The sequence below is a fragment of the Salmo trutta genome, chromosome 30, assembly GCF_901001165.1.
Source record: "Salmo trutta chromosome 30, fSalTru1.1, whole genome shotgun sequence".
Taxonomy (NCBI): Eukaryota; Metazoa; Chordata; class Actinopteri; order Salmoniformes; family Salmonidae; genus Salmo; species Salmo trutta.
This window is the reverse complement of record NC_042986.1, coordinates 33046575-33064932: the sequence shown is the minus strand read 5'-3', so window position 1 is coordinate 33064932 and position 18358 is coordinate 33046575. Positions and strand designations below refer to the sequence as shown.

The window sequence follows — 18358 nt, the reverse complement described above, 5'->3', positions numbered from 1 at the left end:
CTGAGTCGTGTGGTTGTCTGTGAAGTAATGACTGTGAGTAGTGTCAAACTGAGTCGTGTGGTTGTCTGTGAAGTAATGACTGTGAGTAGTGTCAAACTGAGTCGTGTGGTTGTCTGTGAAGTAATGACTGTGAGTAGTGTCAAACTGAGTTGTGTGTCTGTCAGCTGGAGGAGGGGAAGATGATGGAGAGAAGGAAGAAGATCGCTCTGGAGCTGTCTGACCTGGTCATCTACTGTAGACCTGTACCCTTCGACGAGGACAGTAAGGACACGTCTATACAGTTAAACACACTCTGTCACACACACACACAAGCATATCTCACCCCCCATCCCCCCCTTGCTCCTGTAGAGATTGGGACAGAGCGGGCGTGTTTCCGGGACATGTCGTCGTTCCCGGAGACCAAGGCAGAGAAGTATGTGAACCGGATCAAGGGAAAGAGGGTTCTTGCAGTACAACCGTCTGCAGCTGTCCCGTATCTACCCCCGTGGACAGAGGCTGGACTCCTCCAACTACGACCCTCTGCCCATGTGGCTCTGTGGATCCCAGCTGGTCGCGCTGAACTTCCAGACTGCAGGTACAGAGGGAGGGAGGGATGAGTTGTTACTGAGTGAGAAGGGGGATTGATACACTGGGGTAGGAGAGGGGATTTTTCCTTTTTTTTAAATAGAAACTAAATACATTTTTTTAAGTGACTGGTTTTCTTTACATTACCTTTCTGAAGATGACTGACTGAACTTCTCCCCTCTGCAGACAAGCCCATGCAGATGAACCAGGCTCTGTTCATGTTGAACGGGAGGAGTGGCTACGTCCTCCAGCCGCCAATCATGAGAGACGACAACTTTGACCCCTTTGACCGACACACGCTGAGGGGCCTGGAGTCAGTCACCTTGCAGATAGAGGTGTGTGTGTGTGTGTGTGTGTGTGTGTGTGTGTGTGTGTGTGTGTGTGTGTGTGTGTGGTCTTCTATCCTCGTGGAAATCCCCACAAGTCCCCACAAGGATTGTAAAACAAGGACAATTCTCCCTCAATGGGACATTTCCCATGTCCCCAACGGCTATCTTAAGCTTAGGGGTTAGGGAACATTTTAGGTCCCCACGAGGATATAAAAATGTGTGAAGGTGTTTAAACTGTCTGTCCTCTTCAGGTGTTGGGTGCTCGTCACCTGCCTAAACACGGTCGCGGCATCGTGTGCCCGCTGATCGAGCTCGAGGTGTGTGGCGCAGAATATGACAGCGCCAAGCAGAAGACTGACTCAGAGGGTGAGTAACACACCTTACACTAATAACTTAATTCAACCAATCAGGTTCTTTACATCTAGCTAATAGTTGGTTAGTTGAACCAAGTGTTATTTCGAAGAGAAGGGTCCTAGGTTTTAGGGACAGGGCAAGGATGTTGTGATGGGTTTGGAATTAAGCTCGTTATTTCCTGTTCAGTTATGGAAAAACAAAGTTGTAGAAATATCTACGGGTTGTGTGGCAACCTGATGGACAAAACATCACACACACACACACACACACACACAATATATGACAATGGGGACTTGGCTGATCTAGTCTTCTCTCTCTCCATGTTCTCTTCAGCGGATAATGGTCTGAACCCCACATGGCCTCGGAAGCCTTTCCAGTTCACCGTGTGTAACTCTGCCTTTGCCTTCCTGCGCTTTGTGGTGTACGAGATTGACATGTTCAGCGACCAGAACTTCCTGGCTCAGGCCAGCTTCCCCATCAACAGCCTCAAGACAGGTAGGTCTCGCATCGCACCAACGTCCACTCGGATTGGCTGAGACAAGTACGATACACCCTGACTGGCTCTCTGACTAGCAGAATAGTTTGGCATTTCAGATCATCATTCTTTTGGCATTACTAGACTCATGTCTGTCTGTCTGTCTGTCTGTGTGTCTGTGTGTCTGTGTCAGGATACCGGTCGGTCCCTCTGAAGAACAGCTGTAATGAGGATCTGGAGCTGGCCTCTCTGCTGGTGCACATGGACATCACCCGGAGCAGGGTGGGTACTGGTACACTCACTGGACTGACTCCACATTGACAGATATCCACTAGGGCCGGATTAACCAGTATCACGTTACTCGTTAGTATCCTGGCAAGGAAACATAACACAGGATTTAACTTGTTTAGGAAAACATCCCCAATGTTGGAAACATATCATTATGTTGTCATCCAGAATCACATTTATTTTCCAAGCTATAGTACACAGTATTTTACATACAGCGGGTTTTTGGAAAACATTGCGTTACTGTTATCATCCCTAATATTCACTCCTTCAACTTATTTTCTCTCCCTCTACTAGGCTGAAAATGGGGAGGTGCTGAGCCCGTTCCTGCCGGTAGGAGGTGTCTCTGCAGCGGTGGTTACCCAGACAGGGCGCGAGCGTCTGGGGGAGACAGGCTCCACGTCCTCAGCCTCCTCCATGTCCCCTCTGCCCCAGTCCCCAGCAGCCCAGACCCAGGCGCAGACACAGGCCTACAGAGGCAGGGAGGGCTCCTTCGAGGCCCGCTACCAGACACCTCTGGATGACTTCAGAGTATCACAGGAGGCTCTGCTGGACCTGGACCCTCAGAACAGGAGGTATGTGTAAGGAGGTATGTGTAACTTCTATCTGTCTGTGTTGGTGCATTTCAGTTTTGTGAGATTTTAGCGTGTCCTTGCTTTCTCTCTCTCTCTCTCTCTTTCTCTTTCTCTTTCTCTCTCCCTCTTCCTCCCCCCCTCAGGATGATGCGCAGGACCAGAGTGGGCGGGGAGAACCGCGTTTAGGCCGGACCAATCAGGGCGCATTCCAACCCCCCCAGCTCCTCCCTGTACCGATGATGTCACTGACTGCTGTGAACACTGTTTCTATGGAAACGCCCACCACCGCTTTGGCCTACATTTCAGGCAGCTCTCCCTTGCTCTGCTCTCTTTCTCTCCTCTGTGTGTCCCCCTCCTGGAGTGAGTGTGAGGTGGAGGGGGCGGGAAGGGAGAGAAGACAAAGATGACAAGAAAAAAATTATAAGCAAAGAAGTTTCAGCCCTCGGCTAAGATGTCGGGCGATGGGGAATTTTGGCGTGCTCGACTCGAGCGCAAAGGTTTGCGACGGAAAGAAGAATGGAAGAGGGAGGGATGAGATGAGGGAGGGAGCTGTGAAGGTGTCAGTTTGAAACTGTTTTCCACGTTAGGTTATTATTTTTCTCTTCTCTCTGGCGTATACGAGTATATATATTTATTCCTGCTGTGCTGTTGGCCAGACGACGGCAGCAGCCAACCTGCTCTTAAAGAGCTTCTGTCTCCATGTTTTTTTAATTCTTTTTATTTAAACTTTTAAACATTCATGTGATTTTTCTTTTTTTATTGTGTAAAACACGAGGGCTCTCTCTGGAGTAACTCAAGCCTTTATATATACACACATAGGCTTTTCTTATTTTGCCAAACTTGCATTCTGAAAACTACGGGTCATTCCGTTGGCTGCCTTGTGATGTGAAAGCAGTTGCTCTTAACAGTCGCTAACAGTAAAAACACTCACACTCTTACCCCATATACACTATTCAATCTGGAAAGCTGAAGTGTTACAGATTCTGTGATAGAAATGTAAAGGTAATTGATCTGACAAATGCAGCATTTACAGTGAATGCAGTCACTGCTAACGCAGGAACATTGTCTTTAAATTCTAATCACGCTGTCAAACTCAACTTCTGCGATGTGGCTTGAATAGAGCCCAAATTACCCCCCCCAAAAAAATATAGAACCTTGTCAAAAGTGCTACCCTATTTGGAGATTAGCATGGCATTATTTTCCCTTTTTAGGATGCCATACTGCATTGTAGAGTGCTGGAATTGGGCTAGCCCGTCTGTCCCTGAAAGTTGTCAGTAAGCAATGCTAGTGATGAAGTCACATCCTTCATTTTTTGTTTCAATGTGGATATTTGGCGGAGGGTGGAGAGACAGGGTGCCACTGGATGCGTTCAGTTCTGCCCACACGTTTACAAGACGGGCTTGGTTTTAGCAGACATTCCGGTGCCAGTGCAGAGCCATGTTTTTGTTTTAAATAATGTTTTACTGTAGCAAGTGTCTACAGTTTCTGCTCTGGACTTCATTACATTTCCACTTGGAATGAAAGGCGAGGTCAATGGAAGACATTACAGTTATCTTTGTGTACCTGTGTGTTAAAGTTGTCTAAATTGTAGACCGTCATTCCTCTTAAATGTACCGTCTTAACTGGTTTTGAGGGGCTTGCGTGTAGATTATCTTAGAGTAGAGCGCGCTAGGAAGTCGACTAACCTAATTAAGTGCAGTATTGCTGGCAGAGAAGGACCTAACTGTAATCCTATAGACAGTATCGATCGAAAGGCTGTTCTTAAATGTTTGTGTAGGTCGCTGGTTCTTGTATGCATATTATTCAGCTGAGGGGATGTTTGTCTTTTCCATTGCGGCATTCCAGATGCTCCCAAAGATTTTCTGGAGATTATTTCAGCACAGCTGTTTGCCACAGAACTGCTGACTGATAAAGACTTCTGTATTAGACTTGCAGAGACATGAAGGGGTTAAATCACTGTGGTCTATAGTGACATGACTCATAACAGCACATTTTTAATGTAATTCAAGTGAGATTTAATTTGTAAATCTCCATAGCAGATCTTACTGAATGTATATCGGTGTTCCTGAAAGCTCAATTGATCATTCCTGACTGACAAACACCCCCAGCAACCAATCTAAGGTCATGCACTTTTGTGCTTACCCCCACAATGGTTTAGGCTGGGAGTAGGGGACGCCAGAGTCATATTTCAATTGATATGCAATGCCCCCCTTGAGCAGACAATACTCTAAGACCAGTATTTAGAATGTTATGCCATGGAGGGAAACTCCTTTTGAAGCCATATGGATTTAGTTAAGTGGAACATGGGGGTTGGAACTGAATACCTAAGGTCTGAATCTTGCCACCTTTTGTTTTGCGCCCATCTCCAAACTTTCATGGTAAGGTTGAGGGAATGTGTGCATGCACACACACTTTCGCTCTGTGTTGTGAAGAGTTGTCCCTCTTGTGCTACATCGCTCCTAATGCTGACCAGTGTGCTTTCTTCCATGGGCCTCGATGTACACAACTATATATCTACATTGTTCATTCAGAAATCCTGTTTCATTTGATCTAGACGCATCACAATGGAACTGATGGTCTCATTTACAAACCAAGCCTTTCTGTATTGTGCCTAAGCTATGGAGAAGTATTCATTTTAATTTTGCCTTTCATATGCAACATATTCAAGCCTGAGAATTAAAGTACTTAATCAACTATGATTGGCCTGATCTTGTTTGATTAATGTATAAACATCTGTTTAGTGCACATTCACAAGTCATAGCTCATCAAGCAACTGTAGACCTACAGTTTACTGAGGTTTGAAGTAATTGCTCAATGATTAACTCTTCTGAAACATTGACTTTGAAAATAATTGACAGGAAACCAATTTGTTACATTGTTTATTCTGCAAATATCTGTAAAAAGTATACAACAGGCCTAAGTATGTTGGAACTTCTTTTACAGTCAGTCAAGATGTTACACTTTAAGAAAAAGATCCATGAAAAGATAGACGTCCATGACATACAGAACAGAAGCACTTGATGTTAAAACAAGGACACATTAATATTCACCTCAAGTCTCCTTTATTAAAAAAACCTGTTACCCCAGTACCAAAAACCTATTGGATACAGTCAGTCTCTTCCCCTCCCTCACACCAGTGATCCTCCCACTGGAGGATTGGATTGGTCAATATCTGTCCAGTCAGGATTTTTTTTTTTTAACACCCCACACCCTCCTTTCACGTCTGCTGGAGTCAAAATCCCAACCACACCTCTCTCCCTCCATTCACAAGAGAGGATGGGGAGAGAAACACCCCCCTTCCTCAGCAAATCCTGCACTTAACTGGAACTTGTTCTTTTGAAAGAAAATGGCAGATTAGAGGATGTGGGGGTGTAGGAAAAATGGAAAGCAGACAGGAGGGGGTGGCCATCTTCAGCATAGCGGAGAGTTCAGTGTCCATCCCCAGTAAAAGGAGTGGTTGTGTGGGTAGGGGGGGTGTTCAGTGTCCATCCCCAGTAAAAGGGGTGGTTGTGTGGGTAGGGGGGGTGTTCAGTGTCCATCCCCAGTAAAAGGGGTGGTTGTGTGGGTAGGGGGGGTGTTCAGTGTCCATCCCCAGTAAAAGGGGTGGTTGTGTGGGTAGGGGGGGGTGTTCAGTGTCCATCCCCAGTAAAAGGGGTGGTTGTGTGGGAAGGGGGGAGTTCAGGGTCCATTTCTAGTGATCCAGTTACAATCACATCTGCTGTCATGCACTCGCAAAGACCACCTGCATTGTCTCTCTGGAACACCCCTAGACCAGGGTCTCCCAAACTCGGTCCTGGGGAGGACCCTGGGTGCTCGCCTTTTGGTTTTTGCCCTAGCGCTACACAGCTGATGGAAACAACTCATCAAGCTTTGATTATTTGAATCAGCTGTGTAGTGCTAGGGCAAAACCAAAACCGTGCACCGGGGGGGTTTGGGAAACCCTGCCCTAGACAAAGGTCCCTCAGTCTGTTCCTGTGACAGAAACAAAAAAAGAAATACAATAAATAAACCTTGTATGTAGTGCTACTTTGACAGTCATGTGACAACATTCTAAATACATATACCAAGAGACTACACATCAAATCGGTGGAGATAAAAAATAACTACCTTTTTCAGGATTCACAGCCTTGGTGTCCACGCTCCTCTCATCTTTCGCTCCTCCACACACCAACTGTTCCATCTTCTCCTCTTGAACAGGCTTTGATGATCCTTCCTCCATGGGTGCTGGGTTGGGTGTTAGTCCCCCTGCCACGGGTGTCTCCTCTGTGGCTGCAACACCCCTGTCCTTCCCCTGCAGCAGTATAGGAGCCTGGGTAGAGAACCAGCGTCGTACCAGCTCTTCGGTCAGCCCACTAGCCTGGGCCAGCTCCAACACCTGCAGAGGACAGAGTCTTACTAATCACTATTGACAGGCATTCTGCTACTCAACATTTAGACACAGGCAACATGATAGGATAGACACACTTTACATCCAGGTGCACAAATACCATGTCATTTAATGATGATCATTTCTTGGTGTTATTACATGTGGCCTTGTGGTTTTAGTATCCTCGGCTGAGTCATCCCAAAGACTAAAAATGGGACCTAAGGAGTCTGCTTGGCATGCAGCATTAAGGAGATAAATTGGGGGCAAGGCCCTGCGATAGACTAGCGTCCTGTCCAGGGGGTGTACTTGTACATCAAGCTGCCTCAAGCTACAGAAAGAATCCTGCTCCTATGAGCAGCTCATGCAAGGGTACTTCAGAATATGAAGATTAAAATAACAACTATTTATCCCAGGCAATTTAGAGTTCTACCTGTTCTTCCTCCAGACTCCCGTGGGCCTCCAGATGGGCCTTGAGCATCTGAGTGTCTCCCCTCTGGAAGTCCTCCTTCAGTACCATGGTCTGGTAGGCCTCCAGCCACTTCAGCTGGCCGTTCTTCTGCACGTAGCGACAGTCCCCGAACCAACGCACTACCTCAGGCCTGGGCAGCCCTGTAGAAGAGATCAGCTCGTCATACTGGGCTGCGCTGGGCCACTGGGTCCGGACAAAGACCTGCTTCAGGAGGTGGAGCTGCTCTAACGTCTTCTTGCCCCGGATAGGGGAGGGTTTGGGGGACGCGGAGGGCTTGAGGGCAGGGGTGGAAGATGGTGCTGCTGGTTTTGGGGTTGTAGAGGGGGAGGGTTTAGGTGATGGAGATGGCTTTGGGGTTAGACTTGGAATTGTGGATGGAGCAGGGGTAAGGGTGGGGGTTGATGTTGGGTCTGGGGAGGGAGACAGGGTAGGCATGGTGGGGCTATCTGCCTGCCCTCCCTCAGACTCCAGTTTGCCATCTGACTCAGTCACTTTGAGCATCTTCAGGTTGATCTTAATGGGGTTCACCTTCAGCTCGGAGCCTGAACCATCCTCCTCTTTCTTCACCCCGACATCATCCTTACTCTTACCTCCCTCCCCCCCTGCCTCCATCTCATCCGCTTGCTCTGCCCTCTCCAACTCCTCTTTCTTCTTCTCAGCAGCGACTCTCTTCCTGCGTTCAGCGAACCAGCCGTGGATCTCTCTACGGGTCATTTTGGTCTCGGCCCGGAGGCGGTCCACCTCCTCTCCAGGGGGGTCAGGGTCCTGGCTGAAGCTGGCCTCCAGCGCCCTCACCTAGTGGGGTAGACGAGCATAGGTTTCTCATGTCCCAGTGAGCAATTTGATTGGCAGTAAATACACACTAATGGGATACTTCACCTATAATAAAAAATGGTATCATCTTATGGGGGAAAAGAATGAAGCTGTGTGCAAAGTCAATCATCAGTCACACCACCACTCACCTGCTGAGGGTCCCTCTCTTTGTAGCGGATGGCTGTGAAGTCCGGGGAGGGGGGTCTGGGTGGCCGTCTGGACGGGGTGGTGGGGGAGGTGGGTGTCTGTGAGGGAGGGGGGCTGAGGGCTGCCAACCCCTGCTGGGAGGTTTTAGTGTTCTCACTGGGAGTGGCAGTATCCGAGAGGTCCATGGGGGTAGCACTGTTACCACGGGGCATCCCGGGTGTGGTCGTTGCGCTAGCCGACCCGGGTGTGGTCGTTGCGCTAGCACCCCCCTGACCGCCCGTGCTCGAACGCCCCCCCTTGAGGTTGCGGAAGTGGTAGCGGCGGTCACTGAACCACTTACGGACCTCGCGTACGGTCAGGCCGGTGAAGGAGATGAGACGGTCCACCTCTTCCTGGTTGGGGAACTGGTTGTTGGTGAAGCTCTCTTTGAGCGCACTCAGTTGCTCCACGGTCTTCTTGCTCTTGTAGAAGCCGGGGTCCAGGAAGGTGTTGGGGAGCGTTCTGGAGCTGGGGGTTCCACTGGCCTCCGTGCTCCCGCTCTGCGCCGGAGAAGATGAGGAAGGTTTGGTGGAGGGGGAAGATGCCGCCTCTGTTTTGGTGGTGGTGGGGTTACTGGTAGGATTACTGGTGGTGGTGGGGTTACTGGTGGTGGTGGGGTTACTGGTGGGGGTGGCAGTAGGGGTAGTTGTGGCTGTGGGGCCACTGGTTGTGGTGATTGTTTTCTTGTTGCTCAAGCTGCTGCTGTTAGTATCTTTGCTGCTGTTGGGTTTGTTGTCCATGGTGCTTTTAATATCAGCGGTTACTTGACTTTCACTTATCATTTTAGCAATAGTACTGCTGTTGCTTTTGCTGCTGTTGTTGCACCTACTGTCAGTGCTGCTGCTTTTAACCATGCTGATAGCATTGCTGTTGCTTTTCCCACTGAGATTAGCAATAGCATGGTTGATTTTACCATTGGCGTTGATGACTTTTCCATTGCTATAAATGCTGTTTCCCCTGTTGTTGCCAAAGCTAAGGTTAATAACACTAGCATGGCTGCTGAAACTACTGCTATTGTAACTACTACGGCTACTACTAGTACTCCCTCCACCATTACTAGTACTCCCTGCACCATTTCTACTACTACTGATACTCCCTCCACTATTACGGCTACTGATGATGATGTTGTTCCCAATACTACTGCTCTCCACCACCATGCTGATCCCCTTATCGGCCACTAGGGCGGCAGCAGGCCGGGCCTGCATCATAGGGCGGGCTGCAGCCTGGTGCTTGGGTGTGACCGCCAGGGCCATGGGGGCACTGGTGACCTGGATGCTGTTGGCCATCATGGGCTGGGTGACAATCACCCCACCCTGACCCACCAGAGAGCCCTGGAGGATGTGAGGGATCCCTGTAGGCCCCAGAGAGGCAGGCAGGACCCTGATGGTGTGCTGGGCTGGACTGTGGTGTGTCTGGCTCAATGGCTGGTACTGGGTGCTAGGAGGAGCTGTCTGTATGATGGTGTTGAACATCTTCTTCCTGGCCTCCTCTATCTCCTCTGGAGACCAGCTGATGCCCTGCTTGAGTCTCTGGGCGGTGAACCAGATGTTGATCTGCTCCTCTGGGAACTTGGTGACCACGGTGAGGTAGCAGAGCTCTGCCTTGGTGGGGTAGGGGAACTTACTGAAGGACGTCTTGAGGAAGGAGGAAGAGTCCATAGAGGCGCTGTAGGTTGGGATGCTGCTCAGAGGGATCATCACCTGCACAACAGAAGGTAGAATATATATTTCATGTAGTAACAACATCGGAATTAGATTGAATTTACACTACTTCATGTAACTATTTCATATAAACTAGGAGAAGATTTACACTGACAGCTCAAAAGGCACTGAAACCCATGTATTTCCATGGTAAAACCATGTAATAATCTGTACATATACTGTAATTACACTTGAACTGCCTAGCACATCTTCATAAAGCTGGACTGACAAGTCAATCACCAGACACAAATTGGTATGTTAAGAGCTGCAGGCCTCCTGGTAAAATGACAGGAAGTAAATCAATGTTTGTACCTTGGGCATGTTCTTGGAGGAGGTGGATGAGGAGGAGGTGGAGGAGGAGAGGGCAGCGGACACTGTGATGGGAGCTGTCTGATGGTAGACGTTCCTGTTCTGGACCACTGACACCACCTGGTTCAGAGAATAGAAGGGAAAAAAACGTTATTGTCCACAGTCTGATATGAACTGCATTCAACTCCCTGAGGAAACTTGCACACATTCTGGCAATGTAATTCAATGAAGTTAATTGAGCACCAATTGTAATTTGCAGTAATGGACTGACCAAGACATGAAACACAGTAAATATCAAATACACTAAGTACCTGTGTGATGGCAGTCTTGAGCATGGGCAGAGCCCCCGAGCCATTCACTATCTGGATAGCAGAGGGGAGCGTGACCTTGGTGGCTGTCCCGTTGTGCACTATGGTAGGGACGTGGGTAACCGTCACTGTGGGGGTCTCTTTTCTCTCCATCTCCTTGGACTTGGAGATGGGGAGGGGGTCTGGTTCATCAGGAGAGGAATGGGACACCACAAACCTCTTGGACTCTGACTTCCCTTTCATCATCCTCATGATGGGGGTCTTGGTGATGGTGATCTCTGTGTCCCTCCCGGTCTCTGACCCTGTCACCAGACTCTGCTCCACCACCACCCTCCTGTCCCTCCTCCTCAGCTGCAGGGTGGTGCACAATGTGCTGGGGTGGACCTGGGCGTTGTGCAGGGCCAAGCCCTCAAATTTGGCCGCTGACACCCCACAGTCCACGCACTGGAAGCTGGGGTCAGCTCTGAAGTCCGGGTGGCCACTGTAGACGTGGTCCAGGAACAGGTTTAGGTCCTGGGTCTCAAAGTTACACGGCCTGCACGTGTAGGTGCCACACCCATCTTTGACATCATTGCCCCCCTCAGGCCTGGAGGATTTTCCTGGGGATCGCTCCCGGGGACTCTGCCCGTTACCGCTCGCACCCATAGAAGGGTAGCCCTGTTCCCGGGCCTGTCGGAGGAGGGAGAGAGGGTCTGACAGGCACGAGTCCTGCTCCAGCTCCTCCCGGAGGTGCATGGTCTTATGGGGGATCATACAGGGTATGGTGGATTTCCTTTTGCTGGCCATGGTTGGAGCGGATAGTGTGGGGAAGGAGGGGGGGGTGGGGGGGTTGTGGTAGCCGGCCAAGGAGTACAGCAGTCAGTTTGTGGTTCAGTTTGGGCCCTGACTATGGACCAGCCATTGGGAGGGGAGCGTGGGGGAACATGACCATGAGTTGGGTTTGCTCACGTCTCAGTGTGTTTGCACTGAAAACAAGATGGAGAGAGAAAAAAAACACAATTAAGCTTCAAGTCATCATTATGAAACTATACTGTATACTATACACATACTGGAAGAGGTCAATCATTTTTATACCGAGTCCCAGAAGCATATTACACTACGTAATGAAATTAATTTGATACAGACAAAGGAAAGGCCAACATGCTCTGATATGAAATATGTGGTTTAAAGATGTCTTGAATTGTGGTACAATGTTCTATCATTTTCAGTGTTGTTTCTTTGTCAATAAATACAGTCTGCTCCTTTAAAAACTCAACTCACAAGCCAAGTAACTCAAGGCTGTGTTTTATTGGCCAATATTGGGTGTTTCTCTCTGCTCCCCTCCTGGTCTCTCACTCTTCTGTAAAAAAAAGTTTTTTTTAGAGAGCTATCCCAGGCCACCCCCTCTCTCCTCCACGCCTCTAACTTCCCCAGCTTCATACACAGTACACCCTCAGAGGGAACACAACCCACTCTGGACAGATCCACACTCATAGGCTGGCCAAACAATTCACACCACCAAAGAAAACAGTGAATATTTTCAAATCTGTAGCGGGACATTCACTCCACAGGATTTTGGTAGCCTTCATTTGGGGAAAGGTGGGATTCGTATTAGGCGTGCGAATGGCACAGATTCAATCTCTACACTATCCAAACTTTTCCTATGTTATAACTACCCCCCCAACAACAACAAAATGGCGTAGCTTCCTGTTAGGTGTGCGACTTCTCCCTTCCTTCCCCTCACTTCCTCCCTCCCAAGATGCATTGGTGAAATACTGGAGGACAGCTCTAAGGCAATTACTTCCAACGGCACCACACACACTACCAGTCCTTCAACCCAAAGCCTCCTCCATCAACACAATGAATCCCCCTACCTTATAAGGAGCTTACACACCTCTGTCTCTCACCTCTGCCACATGGCAGACATGTCCACTGTGCAAATTAGGTCAGCATCATCTTACCCTCTAATCCAAGTTCCCTGCATCCACACACACACACACACACACAGGGTGGAGCAGAAACCATAGTCAGATGAAGTCAGCCCTACACACTGTTCTAAGACCTGTTGTGTTTCCCTCCTGATGGCACCGAAGAGCAACATGTTATTTTCTAGTCCCAACTGACTGGACCCAAACTGCCGACCAAAGTTCCAGTGAGCCTCTGAGCTACGGACTAAATGGTGTAGGGGTGTTGAGTTTCAAATCTCTTAAAGGTGCAGTCGCTTTTGGAGGACTGAGGTGGCGGATGTTTTGCGAATAGGACATGGTGTTTAAATGGAGTTATGAGAAAAAGCTCGACCTAACTTACTAATCAGCGCTTCTGTATCGATTCTATCAATGGGGGAGTCTTGTTCAATAAAGAGAGTGGGTCATGTGTTGAAAATACAATCACTGAAGATATTGCAAATGCCAATCTGAAAACAACGTTTCATCTTTTGTTGCTACTGTGAATCTTCTATATTACGCAGCAAGCCAATGAGCAGTCCCTTCCGTAACATATTCACCAACAGCAATATCTTATGTTTTTTATGCCTCAAACTTTGTGTTAAAAGTAAAATTGCTACCCTGATTGAAAATACTTTCCGGTGTTCTCCAAAGCATCATACTTTTCCTCTACACTGGTGTCTGGTGTACGAGTGGTTAACAGGCAGAGCAGGCCTTTGCCACTGTGGGGGGAACGTGATTCCCCCCCAGAGGGAGTAACTGCCCTCCGTTTTGGCTATTCTGCCCCCCTCTCCCTCTCTCTGCAACCCGCCACTCCCTCTCCCCTGCCATTCAGTTCTGCATCAGGGGGCACAGCTTTGCCAAGGCGGCCAAGTCACATGACCAACACAAAGGCTTATGGGGGGTGGGCAGGCCCTGCCATCCATCACGTGGGCCTGAGGGGGGGAATGAGGTTGGTGGGGGATGGGGGGAATGAGGTTGGTGGGGGATGGGCAGGAGGGTTGGGGTGAGAGTGGAGAAGCAAAGGGGGGTGTTAACGGTCTCGGAGGAAGCAGTTAGGTGTTTCAGCCAGGAATTTTCTGCCCCAATACCACCCCCCATCCACCCAACCCCCGCTCTCTTGCTCCCTCTGCCTCTCTTCGCACTACAATCACATCAAGTCATTTCTCCTCCCCCTCCTCCCTGGTCGACTGCGAAGACTGGAATGTTCCGCCGCAAGCTCTTCAGCCAGTGGACACAACCTGAGAGCTGGGCTGCAGTGTGTGTCTGCACATGTGTTTTTCTGAATGTGCATGATATGTGCGTGTTTGCCTTTGTGCCGAGTACCACACGCTAGCCCCCCTGACTGGCTACAACAAGCAGTTAAAAGACACAAGATCACAAACTGTGTGTGAACCCCCCATTAACACCTTGGAGCACCACCGTTAAGTTAACCCCTGACTGACTACTGTAGCTTCACACAACAACACACAGCTGGGAGGACAGCTCATTCTCCAGGTGGACTTTTGTTAAGCAGTTTTGCATTGAGTATTTTCCGAGAGGAACATTTCACCGAGATTACATGAACAAAGAATTGAGTAGATACATGTATGAGTACAACACTGGTGAACCTCTCCTCTCAATCTCAGCGGATCTCAGACAAGCCCTGTTGACTTAATACGGGAGAGCCGCTGAAAACTAAAATATGGGTCAGAAATGTTTTTTCCATGAGCACAGTGAGACTTACCATGAAGCTTGATTGTGTGTCAGTGTGGGTGCGTGCGTGCGCACATCAGTGTGCCTGTGTGTGAGCATGCGGGTTATGTGTGAGCACGGGGGAGTGTGAGTGTGTGCTTGTCTGCATGCCTGTGCGTGAGGCTTGTTTACCGAGGCAGTAGGACGGCCATTTTCCCACACGACACAGGCAGACACTACGCGCTGTGACCCACACAGACAGAATGTGGTCATTGTCCTGACACTCAAATAATCTGTCAGAGGTAGAGTGCTCAAACTCACATGTCCAGGGTATGATAGAGCGACGGGTGGGCTTGCTTCTATACTCTCAGTGTATAGGCCAATATTAGCCCCCACACACTAGAGACCAACGCTCCAAATAGTCTAGAAGCGTAGCTGGCCGGGTGCGTACGCCATCCCAGCCAGCATGACATCCCTGACTATGGCTCCTGTCCCTCATCTCTGCTGTATGCCTGTCTGTCCACGTGACAGTGTCCATCTGTCTGTCCTCTCTGTGAGAGAGAGACTCTCCCATATCCCCTAGCCTTCCCATGTTTGCTTGCCTCCTCACCCCTCCCCCCCCTTTTTCTGTCCCCTCCTCTTTCTCTCTGACCCACTCCCTTTCTGAATAAGTTTGGCCAAGAGACAGGTCGGCAGTGCCACTGGTATGTTACTGTCCCCATGGCAACTGCCCCCCCACCCCAGTTCCCTCCCACTCTCCTCATTTCACTCACTCGTGCATCCACCCACAAGCTCACACACACACAAACAAACACACCTCAAATGCCATCCAGGTCCTGGCTCTAGTGGGCTTGTTTTTTCCACACACTCCTGTGAGTGGTGACTGGAGAGTCCGTGCCCTGCTCCTATTTCAGTGCCTCACTCACGCGGTGTGCATGTCTTCTAGGTGTGGTCGCCCTCGCCAGCGCACGCTATTGGCTGGGGCGAATGGCGTCCTTTCCTGCTCACACTCTGCACAGACAGACGCCTGGGTCACTGCCCACCGTTACTGAGAGACAAGCTGGGAGCACTGAGGCAAGTTCTCTTTGTTGTTTCCCTGAGACCCTCTATCCCTTTAAAATATCCATACTCCCACCGTACTACCACTACAGTTACCCTTCTACATCCCTCCTCAGCTCCCTCTAAACCAGGAGTATGTGGTAGTAATCCTTCCATCACCACCACCTCCTCCTTTTCCTCCTCTGGCACCACAGCAGAGGCTTGCGTATGTTTGTCTCTGAGGTTTCCCTTCATTCTGGCTGTATCATTTGTTCTTCACTTTTGGCAACAGAAACAAAACCCTAATGACACTGTCTCTACACATTGTCACAGTTCAGCTGCTGCTGAATCCCAATTGGGCTGTGTTCAAGTCAGGGAGCGCAAACGGCTGCAAAAAGGTTGCGAAAGCCTGCGTTGCTGTGGCCACTGGCAGTGCAGGCTTTAAAGCTGGATTGTTAAGAGGGTAGGGAGAGAAAAATGGCGGAGCACCACCATGCTCTGTGCTGGCCAACCTAAAATGGCTGACATCACAGGCTGTTAGCCAGGCAGTGCTCTGCCGGTTACTGTTGACCTAAACCTGCTGGCTCTGGACACAGGCACACACACTCTCTTCCTCTCCTTTCTCCTCTCACTTCCAATCCTCTCCTCCTATAGAAAAGGGGTCTTACAGCAGACAGCCTTAGTGGGGTTTTGTGGAGAATAAAAGTTGAACAGTGGGTAAACGAACGCAGGCCAACACAGAAAATAGTCCAAGTTTAATTTGAAAAATGAGGATGGGCAAGAAAATGTTTAACTGCTACCCTTGCCAGACATGTTGATGAAATACAGGCAAATAGTTGTATGTTTTTATTTATAAACAAATAAGGGTTTGTTTAAACTACCACATGCATGCATCAGCTAAATTATTCTGTATGGCCTACATCTCACAACAACAATGCCAATGGAGCCATTGGGGACACATTTCAAATCTGATGGTAACAGAGTCAGTTATTAGAATCATTCTAATGTAGCCTATGCTATATTGAATTACTGTCCATATACAATCAAGCCATTGTGCCAACACCAGGCCTGGCAGACTGTGCCACAAAGAGAGAAAGGGAGTGTGTGTGTGTGTGTGTGTGTGTGTGTGTGAGATCAGGGAGATAGGCACACCACCATGACCTCAGGCAATCAATTCAACACAAAACACAGTTACTGACTAAATGCACATGCACCAACAAAGCATTAATAAATAATTTAATTTATCACATCTGAACCCCCCCCCCCTTCAAATCATAAATGACTAGTCTACCTTTTTCTCCCCAACAATGTACTGCAACTGGTATGGTAGGGGTGATGAATAGATAGCCGGATTAGAGTTGGGGCTCTATGGCTGTTTTATCATGTGGACATCAGACACAAATGAGCCTTTTGGGAACAGCTTTGAACTAATATCTATCATGCACAGAGAGCATGGCAATGTTGACATGTGGTGGGAGTTACCTAAACAGCTACTGCTGCATACATTCATATAGCCTAGGCTATCAGGCATACACAGTGCATTAGTCGAGATATGAATGTAAATATGAAAGGACAGAATAGTGAAAACTATATTCTGAAAGCATTTATCATCCAAATATATTTGATAACTAAGCAGGCAATTTCTGTCATATCTAGAATGGGAAAAACATAGTATATTTGGTCTTATTCTCCAATAATTGTAGATTACAAATAGCATAACAGCGTACTAAACTGCCATGGTCAAACGATTTTATGACATTATATATCTTAAAGTTAAACTTTCATAGCCCATCTTCCTCAAAATCGTGCACGAGGATGCAATATGATGGACTGATTACAATAATATCATATTCTACATAACCCGTAACGCGAGTGCGTCAACGTAAAGCAAGTTGTTATGATAACTAACTACAGTAGTTAACTGATAAAACTGTGATTAATTCAAATTGGGAGAGTGATTTTAAGAGGAAAGCCTGTAAATTACATCTCGTCAATGAAGACAGTCAGGAAAATTAATTGATACATTGTAACAAAACTGGCGCGTGTTGTTCTTCCACTGAATTGCGGAGTGAGCGATAAGTTAATAGGCTGGCTACATACATCTTTGTAATATTGTAACCAATTCAGAACAGGGGAAGAGACAAGCCTCCAAAAACTACTCGCCCCTTGCTGTCGCCATTTTATGCGAGCGACATGCAGCTGGCTAACATTAGCACCATAAAGGTAACGCTCGCACAACTTTGAAAAGGTGAAAACTCGTTTTTAAGAAGACATTCACAGAAACCTTACCTTCTTTGATAGAGGTGGAGTTCAGATTGTGGAAAAAAGTCAGAAATAAACGTAAGCATATGTAACAAAATAAATAAATAACGTGAGATTTGGGGCTTTGTTGATGCCAACTTAGGTAGGGTGGTACCCCTCTCTTCCTCGAATGGTGATAAACGTGATACTGGCCACTTGGGCTAGTGACACAATGGCCCCCGTCGTTCTTGTTTATTTCGAATGGCTCTCACAGCTTCTGGAGGCGTGTGGAGAGGGAAATACGACGCACGTAGTCAGCATAGAGACAGACACGTGGTACAAACGTCATGACCGACCTCTAAGACCTCAGATCGTCTTGAATTTAGAGAGAGAGGGGTTTCATAATAGAGAAAAGTGAACTTCAATATGGTAGTCTAAATTACTGATGTTAAAGGTTTTCCTTTCAGTTGGTATAGGCTTGTCTATACCTCTATGCCACAGGAGGTTGGTGGCACCTTAATTGGGGAGGACTGGTTCGTGGTAATGGCTGGAGCGGAATTGGTGGAATGGTATCAAATACATCAAGCACATAGTTTGATACCATTCCATTTGCACTGTTCCAGCCATTATTATGAGCCATCCTCCCCTCAGCAGCCTCCACTGCTGTACTGAGTTAGGCCTAATGTGTTTTCATACCCTAGGTTTTTAGCCTAGGTTACTTTTCTGTTATTGTGTCTCATGGGGTGTGAA

At 48.2% G+C, this 18358-nt stretch overlaps 2 protein-coding genes across 2 annotated transcripts in view; one reads left to right on the top strand and one right to left on the bottom strand.

Annotated features, from left to right (window-relative positions):
• Positions 1-5281, top strand: part of plcg1 (phospholipase C, gamma 1) — a 32869-nt gene extending 27588 nt beyond the window's left edge. Inside the window, 10 exon segments of the mRNA XM_029724425.1 lie at positions 26-33; positions 138-261; positions 349-440; positions 442-574; positions 751-899; positions 1145-1259; positions 1581-1742; positions 1916-2004; positions 2305-2582; positions 2726-5281. Coding sequence (XP_029580285.1) covers positions 26-33; positions 138-261; positions 349-440; positions 442-574; positions 751-899; positions 1145-1259; positions 1581-1742; positions 1916-2004; positions 2305-2582; positions 2726-2768 — 1193 coding nt within the window. The 3' untranslated portion in view covers positions 2769-5281.
• A 167-nt stretch (positions 5282-5448) lies between these two features.
• Positions 5449-17917, bottom strand: zhx3b (zinc fingers and homeoboxes 3b). Its single transcript, XM_029723884.1, has 7 exons — positions 17657-17917; positions 10737-11698; positions 10429-10545; positions 8380-10116; positions 7379-8212; positions 6690-6957; positions 5449-6554 (listed from the first exon to the last, which is right to left on the bottom strand). Exons 2-7 carry the CDS (start codon positions 11517-11519, stop codon positions 6544-6546), a joined length of 3750 nt encoding a protein of 1249 aa, XP_029579744.1. The 5' UTR covers positions 11520-11698; positions 17657-17917; the 3' UTR covers positions 5449-6543.
• Between the last annotated feature and the right edge of the window lie 441 nt (positions 17918-18358).

What these genes read in the sequence shown, in the direction of transcription:
- zhx3b (XM_029723884.1), bottom strand. Translation starts at nt 11,519, where the DNA reads ATGGCCAGCAAAAGGAAATCCACCATACCCTGTATGATCCCCCATAAG. An exon ending in TCAAGACTGCCATCACACAG is followed by an intron (nt 10,546 to 10,736) that starts GTACTTAGTGTA and finishes TCTCTGAACCAG; the next exon opens with GTGGTGTCAGTGGTCCAGAA. An exon ending in CCTCCAAGAACATGCCCAAG is followed by an intron (nt 10,117 to 10,428) that starts GTACAAACATTG and finishes TCTGTTGTGCAG; the next exon opens with GTGATGATCCCTCTGAGCAG.